Source organism: Pituophis catenifer, unplaced genomic scaffold (genome assembly GCF_029215685.1).
Source record: "Pituophis catenifer annectens isolate HBS135680 unplaced genomic scaffold, rPitCat1.0.hap2 SCAF_7, whole genome shotgun sequence".
NCBI lineage: Eukaryota > Metazoa > Chordata > Lepidosauria > Squamata > Colubridae > Pituophis > Pituophis catenifer.
This window is the reverse complement of record NW_027256887.1, coordinates 54,337,606-54,346,128: the sequence shown is the minus strand read 5'-3', so window position 1 is coordinate 54,346,128 and position 8,523 is coordinate 54,337,606. Positions and strand designations below refer to the sequence as shown.

The 8,523-nt window shown below is 36.5% G+C and overlaps 1 protein-coding gene across 1 annotated transcript in view; it reads right to left on the bottom strand.

Annotated features, from left to right (window-relative positions):
* Nucleotides 1-6,603: 6,603 nt before the first annotated feature.
* Nucleotides 6,604-8,523, bottom strand: part of PLXNC1 (plexin C1) — a 78,215-nt gene continuing 76,295 nt past the window's right edge. The window contains exon 31 of the mRNA XM_070946665.1: nucleotides 6,604-7,542. Within this exon, the coding sequence (XP_070802766.1) occupies nucleotides 7,438-7,542 (105 nt within the window). The 3' untranslated portion in view covers nucleotides 6,604-7,437. The remainder of the gene's footprint in view (nucleotides 7,543-8,523) is intronic.

The window sequence follows — 8,523 nt, the reverse complement described above, 5'->3', positions numbered from 1 at the left end:
AGAAAATGGAAAATAACATTGTTTGAGCTCTGTTATCATTATATGAATTTTATCCACAATTTTACCTTTGAAAAATATTTTACTATCTGCACTTTAATATATTACGAAATATCAAGAAAAATAACAATCACGTTTTAAGTGAATATGAATATTGCTTTTCCTACATGCAAAAAAATGTGTGTTACAGATCAAAGTTTTGTTAACTAATCAAATCTATTTATAATATATTTTTTTAAAATCTGTCTTCTCTGTGTTTTATTTATTTAACAGCCATAAAAAATTTTGAGATTAGTGGATTGTTTTTATTTTACAGCTCCTTAACTTTTAATAACCTAAGCAACAAAACAATTTCTAAAGCAATTCATTAATTTGTTTTGAGCAGTTTCCAGTAAGTCAGTAAATAAGCATAAACCAGTGATGGTTAACCATTTTGTCATGGCGTGTGCATGCTGGCACCCATAATGCAATGTGCTTGTGACACCCCCCTTGTGCTCCCCTGCTCGCCCATGCATGTGTGCACAACCCCTCCCCCCGCCCCGTTTTGGGCCTAGCAGGCCTCCCTGCAGCCTCCTGGGATAAAAAATGGGCTGGAGGGCATAGCGCACCTTCCACATGTGCCCCACGCATGCGCAGCAGAGACCTGAAAATCAGTTGGCTGGCAGGAGGTACGTGTGCATGCACGGTGGAGCTGAGCTGGGGTGATGGCTCATGTGCCCACAGAGAGGGCTCTGCATGCCACCTGTGGCACGTGTGCCATAGGTTCGCCATCACAGGCCTAAGCTAAATGGACAAATCATCTCATGAATAATAATAATAATAAACCTCCCTGCAGCTCAGATTCTGCATTTCTTCAGGGATTTGATGCTAGAATAGAATTATTCCACTGTCCAACAAATTTAAGTGATTCTGCTACTTTTACTTTTTTTTTAGGATTGACATATAGGTGAAGACTATTTTTACTGCCAGTTCGTAGGTTTCAAGTGACTAAATCTGTAAATTAATCAGAAGAGTTACAAAGTTAGTTGGTAGTGAAACATCTGTTAACTAGCACTTACTCTGAATGGCTCTTGAACTGACGTATCACTGAAACTTAGCTAAATGAAGAGTTAGGACTCATATCTCCAATGGGCTAATCAGCAAATTTGATAGGAAAACAGTGTGGGTGGGACAGTTCATGTGCTGCTATCATTGACTTTTCTTGAGCTAGCTAATGATCTTAGATATATTTATATTTATATATTTATTATAACATGTATTTATTTATAACATGTACATGGCCACTCAACTAGGTAGCATGCAAAAGAAAAAGAAAGCAACTAATGCAACCACACAGAATATAATGCAATGCAACTAAAAACAATAAAATGAAAATCAGACCAAAATGTATTATAGTTCCTCCAATTGGGATTCCACTCATTCTGATTCAGAGTGTGGAAAAGAACCATGTAAAGGTAGTCCTTGACTTACAGCCATTCATTTAATGACCATTTGAAGTTATGACAACACTGGAAAAAGTGACTTAGGACTGTTTTTCAAACAACCACTGCAGCATACTCATTGTCACGTAATCAAAATTTAGATGCTTGGCAACAGACTCATATTTATGACAGTTGGCAGTGTCCCGGGGTCATGTGAACATCTTTTGCTATGGAATAAAAGTTGGCCTAGATAGTTTACACTACAGATAGTCCTTGATTTAGACCTCAAATGGGACCAGAGTTTCTGTAATAAATTGTAAATTGAATCATGTGACCGGAAATGATTTAATAATTTTTACTGTGATTGTTAAGTAAACCATGTGATCATTAAGCAAAGTCAACTTCCTCAATTGACTTTGCTTGTTGGAAGCTGAAAAATTGTGAATTTCAATTACATGACAACAATGTACATGTACATGCAAGCTGGTTGCCCAGCATCCGAATTGTGATAGAGAGTAGTGTCGTAACTTTGAGGACAGATCACAAGTCACTTTTTCAGAGGCTATCGTAATTTTGAACCATTGTTAAATGAACAATCATAAATTGAGGTCTATATTGTTTCTAAGCACTCTGTTCTGTCTCAAGAACCACAATAGCCCTTTGCACTTCACAGCTTTTGATGTCACCTTTCGCAATAGTCTATGGACCACTTGGCAGGATTGGCCTTGAGGTACTGTTTTGGCTACAGTTCTTCCAACTGGACTGATTCCAGAAAGTAATTTTAAGAGATCACTGTTTGACACTTACAGAATCTCGTAGAGTTTTGTCTTATCGTGTACAGTTCAGTATCTACATATAAGTGCTGGGGCAGTATCTACATATCTCAGTATCTACATATAAGTGCTGGAAGTCTGAAATGAGGTGCCATCAATAATACCAATGCCACTGGAACTCCAAGGAAGCAGTAAGTACCATTGAATATTGCCTATGTTCAGTAATGGGCATGGGGATGTGGTGGCAAAGTGGCTTAATGATGTTGGAATTGCTGGCCAGAAATGGTCTGCCCTCCGGTGGTTCGAGCCCAGCTCTCCCACCACTCACTCCCTGGCTTCTGCCACGTGGCAGTTTGAAAGCATGCAATATTGTGAGTTGATAAATGGATACCACTTCAGTGGGAAAAAACTAGCTGGGTTCGTGTGTGCAGAGAGCGGAAGCTGGTGTTGGACCTGGCCAGATGGTGGGCAATGCAACATGAGGCAAAGCAAGGTGTAACCCGCAGAGGAGCCTGGAAGAGCCAGCAACCCGAGCACTGCTAAGTCAACTGGTGTAAGCTAGTTTGTCCCCCTAGGATGCAGCAAGTACAGGCATGCAAGCATCAAACGGAAAAATAGCAATTTAGGCTGTCGGAACTGCATTTTGTCTAGCATTTGTAGAGTTCCCTGACATCATATGCCATATGCTAAATAAATAAATAAATAAGTAAGTAAGTAAGTAAGTAAGTAAGTAAGTAAGTAAGTAAGTAAATAAATAAATAAAAAGTAAGTAAGTAAGTAAGTAAGTAAGTAAGTAAGTAAGTAAGATGGACATTAAGCTGAACATTTATTTAGTCATGACTCATGCTACTGGAAATATAAAAGCAGATTCAGAGTATAGGTTTGTATAGGTTTACAATTTCCCCCAAAAGAATATTACTAGATTCCTAAATGAAGGCTGAATTTGCCCAATTATATTGTGTGTCCATTCATGAGCTATCCAGCTTTGGTCAACACCTTGATCCCAACATTGTAGGATTATACTTGAAAAGGTACATGGATGAAGCAATTGCACAATTTGGCACATAGGTAATTCAAGATACAGGAACCAAAAATTTGTGATGTACCAGGCAGAATTGATAGTAGTAGCATTAATTTTTTATGTCCTAAATAGCTTAAGGTCTGACTTTCTGATGGATCACTTCTTCCTTATAAACTTTGCGGGATGCTAAATTGCTGGAAAGGCTTTTTTTTTTTTTTTTGCTGTCAGGCTCATGTCACATATGGAAGGGGACTTTTCCTGTTTGTCCAACATTTCCTTCAGAATTCAGTTGGCCTCCATTCTCTTCAAACTTAAGAACTGTAAATCTTCATTTTAAGCAATTTTAATACAAATTTAATGTGCTAACTTTCTGATTTTTTTCAAAACAATTGTTATCCTCTTTGTGTTCTCACTAGCTGAAGCATTGGCAATAAATACACAAATACCATTCTGGTTGATTGATAAAAATTTTGAAGTTTATTTTTTTTCCAGTTATGAAAATTATAATTCTGGAATAAAATTGATTTCCGTAAAAAAAAAAAAAATTCTAAGCTATCTGCCCATTTAAAAATGCTATACTTGTTTTCACATTGATTTTCTTGAAAAACTGGAATATATACTAAAGTTTCAAATGAAACAAAAACAAACATCACAGTTTATATATGTGAAATGAAACATTTTACATGTTCATACAATATATTTTCCAACTCCATTTACACTTGTAAACAATTACTTTAAGCCTAATAGATTGGAATTATATGCATCTATAAAATTTAAAATAAATTTAAATTGTTTTATACATTTATAGTAGGAATGCTAAAATTTGGCTTGTTTCCAGAGATTGTCAGAAATATTTTATTTCAGTAGTTCCTCTCAATAATGCAATATACAACAAATACATTGAAATTTTCAAAGAACTTTTTAAAATCCCGTGTACAAACTCCAGCTAAAACCAGCCCTAGACATTCCCTGCCCCACCGTATGCCTCCATATGTATATGCTTATTGGAAATTATTTTCCCCATAAATGAGTACAGTCCCTGGTCCCACATGTATGAATTTAGTAACTACTGCTCAAAATGAAATAAAGTGCTCCATTTACAGTACTGATCCTTTCTGCATGCACAAACCACTTTCACGCAGAGAAATATAAATATATATACACATTTCCCAGTGGAAATAGAACATTAAAAAAACAGCATGACAATTCAGGAAAGAGTAGCTGTTTGAGGAGAAAAAGAAGGGGGGGAACAACTGAACAGAAATCACAAAATCAGGATGAAAAAAGGGAAGAAAGAAAGCAGAGGGTCATATTTAGATATTTAAAAAGGGCTAATTTTTTGGAAATCCCATTCTGAGTACCTTCCTTGCTGCTCTCCTTTTTTGAGTAGGCTTAACAGTTACTGAATGCAAAGCAACTCTATGATGCATGACAAATAAGAAGTCTGAATGGTCTTTTTCATATTTTTTTTCTTTCACAAGCACCATCATCATCATTTTGCCCTTCAAAAGGGCAGCCCTGGTGCCTGGGCAATAACTGGCAGATATTCTGAAAGCAATTTACATCTGTCTGTGTTGTGCAAGTGTTTAACTCAAGCTGGTTTAGAGCCATCATCACCCCCTTTCCTTTCTGATTCTGCTGAATAAGAGTAACTGTCTTCAAAATGAAACTGAATTCAGGAACTAAAGTCAGCAAGTCCTTCCCTTTCCTGTTAAAAATACAGTTTTAAATATGGGGAGGAGAGGATTGCTTATTTCCAAAGATTATTATGGTTATATTATGGTTTGATATAAAAACTAAATGCTAATTTTAAAAAATGTTATACTTATTTCTTGCCCAACTCTGATCCCAATGTAATCATTTTAATTTTGTGGGGGATGGGAATATACAAATTCATTGTATCACGGATTTAGTTTGGGAAGCTCTGGTCTAGCCTTCAGAGATATCCATGCTCAGTTGTATGCTTTGCTCATTCCTATGTTACTCATCCAATAATTAATAGGTAATTATTTGGGGGAGAAACGTTCGGCACCTATTGGTAAATAAGTCACATTGTGCATAATATTCTTTTAATTTTCTAAAATCTACTTTCCACATGATGTAAAACATTTTCTGAAAAAAGGAAAAAACAATACCGGCCTCAATGGTTTGCTTTTTATTTTTACATAGATATATTCAATGAAAAATATACAGGTCTCTACCTGTTTACACCTTAGAAGAAACAATGTAGGAATAGCTTTTCCCTCCATTTTCCTAGAAACAATGAGTGGTCTCCACCTTTTTGGTTTCACAGACCGGCAGTGGCAGGCTGAGATGGTTTCAGGCGTGCAACTTAATTCTGTACATGCACAAATAAGGCTTCATGTGGTCACCTGCTATTTGCACCGCCCAGTTTCCAACGGGCTGAGGACTGGTACTAGTCTGCAGCTGGGGAGTTGGGGACTCCTATATTAGAACACATCTATTTGTATGTTACAGAACAAGCTAACCATACTGGCTTGGGAATTCTGGGAGTTGGAATCCATAAGTCTAAAAGTTGCCAAGGTTGGGCACCTTCGCCCTAGAGAATCCTCAGCCTATAGTGGCTAGTTAATCTTTTCAATGTCATTAGAATTTTCCTAGCAAGAAGTAGTGGGATCAAAACCTACTATTTGAGGCACTTTTAAGTTTTTCTATTTAAAATTTTAAAAATTGATACAGCATATGCAAACATCTTCTGATGTGTTCCCTGTAAATATTACTCTGAGCAGGATGTGATAGGCAACAAAGCATAGCAGTGCTTCATATTTGAAATCAAGAAAACACTTTAGAGCAGGGATGTCAAACTCGCAGCCACAGGTTGGATGCATCACGTGCTGGCCATGCCCACCCCCGTTTAGCAAAGGGGGAAAAAGTTGTGATACGTCACGTGATGACGTGATGTCGTGTGTTTGATACCTGTGCTTTAGAGTGTGTACATAGCACTCCTTACACCAAACCTATCTATTCCTGAGATTCTGCTATAACTTTGGTGCACCACCTCAATCCCAGGAAAAGATACAACTTCCTGAAGGAGTTGCAGATAATATGTTTTTGCCTTCAAATGCAGGCATTGCAGGGCCCTATAAAATATAACTGAGAAAATTGGTATTCCAATAGCAGGGAAGGCATAGAAGCTGAGTGGAAGAGCCTATATCTATGTGATGCCCTCATTCACATTTACTTTATAGTCAATAATAAAATTATGATACGCTTATGAATCTTCAAAGTTGTTAAAAAACCCTCTTTGTAATTTTTATTTTTGCCCTTATATTTACAATGCATGTACCTTGTTTTCCCCAAAATAAGACATCCCCTGATAATAAGCCCAATTGGGCTTTTGAGCGCATGGCAATAAGGCCAAGCGCTTATTTCAGAGTTCAAAAAAATATGTCAAGGTCTTTTTTTCAGGGAAACATTGTATATACTAATGAAAATACAGATAGGAAAGGCTACCAGCTACCAGCTCCATTTTTAAAAAGTGCAGATACAGTGATGGAAGAATTTCAAAGTGTAAATTTGCGTTCGGAAGACAGAGAATGCAAACCCCTTCCATGATCATGCCAAAAAATTTATATGGATGCGTCCATGACATCTTCAGCGGTAGAACTAGATATGAAACCAACTTTATCAAGAGGTGAATTGTTTGCTGTATCAATGTGCTGGGTGAAAATTTCCCCTCTGTTTCAGTCCCACGTCACTTTTAGTTATGCCACAATGTGTAACTATTTGGGGGAAGTTGAAAATCTACACTTCATTATAAAACCATGTAGCAGTTGAACGCTCTCTAATTTTGATGCTCAGACTATGAATAACAAGAATATATTTGTGCTTATCAGAAACCAACTGAGGTCTTTTTAAGGCACATAAATTGCTGAATGACAGCATAGAAATTAGATGAAGTTGTGAACGATAACACAACCAGTTTGTTTATATAAGATCTGTATTTAAGGTTGTTTTTAATGCAAAAAAATAAACCAAAATTGTTTGATTGTATCTATATAGGAGGGACGATCTGCATAGAGGGATTGCTTCAGATGCCAGCAGCAGGCAGATATACATCTCAGTCCAGGCTCCACTTTGTTGACACATCTGGAGATGTCTGTTCCAATCTGAGGGCATCGGTTGTTGATTTTGTGTGAACAGAACTAGTTGGCCAATATTTTGAATTTGGTTCCATAATAGCAGCAATTATAAAATTAAATTCCTAAGCCCATTTGCATTTTTTCTTTTCATCCATTAAACCTTTTATATTTAAGAGTTGCTGTTGGGCTTCTTCCAATCCTCGTTCTGTCTCTAATTTATTCAGTATCTATGAGAACAAAAGAATGTATGCTTATTTTGCTTATCTAAAAAAAAAAAAAATTTCCCCCCAATGTTAAAAAGTAAGCTCTGCTTAAGTAACCATTCCTTCTATAGCCAGGCTATTTTTGCATCTTCCTTTGCAAGTTATTATTAATCACAAGATGAACACTTCTGTTGGCACTAGCAACCTCAATTACAGTCACAAGTGTTTCTGTAAATACAACTCGAATAGCAATAAATGGATGTTGTATATCTGTTAAAAGCAAAAAAAAAAACACCTCCAACTTCAATAATCAAGAGGAATCAACTATCTAAGTATAAATAATGGCATACTGAGTGCTAAAACATTTTCATTACCTGCCAGCTAGATATAAAATGCTTTTGAGATCATGAAAAAAATGGGATATTCAGTGTGTTTGGAAACTAATTATATTAAGTCAGTCTAGTTAATCTACCTCACATGCATTGACTTCTTTGTTTTATTTATAGAAATCATAGTTTTCCATAAAATAAGATTTGTTTCTAAAAGGTTGCACAAGACAAAGAAGATAGCAATGGCAGGAGACAAAAGAATGTAAAACCCAAAGGAACTCTGGGTTCTCCTAAATTAAATTTTGGCACTTATTAAATCTTAGAAAAGGGGTGGGTAACTTATGTACTGGGCATGGCTTTACCAAACTACAGGTTGCTTTCTTCATCTCTCCCCCCCCCCCCCCCGCCAGACGATCTTATTAGCCAGCCTGTGAAAAACAATGCTGTATTGTCAGTAGGGAAACAGGACTGGCCTTAAGAATAAAATGCAAGGTGCCTGGGGTAAAATAGAAAATAGAGGAGTGGAATGGAATGGAATAGAATAGAATAGGAATATATGTAGATATAGATATAGAAATAGGGTATAAGGACTCAGTCATTATAAAAAAGATCACAACCTATTGCTTCAGGGCCATTAATCCATATGAATTATTAATCCTTAAGGGACAGTTTATTC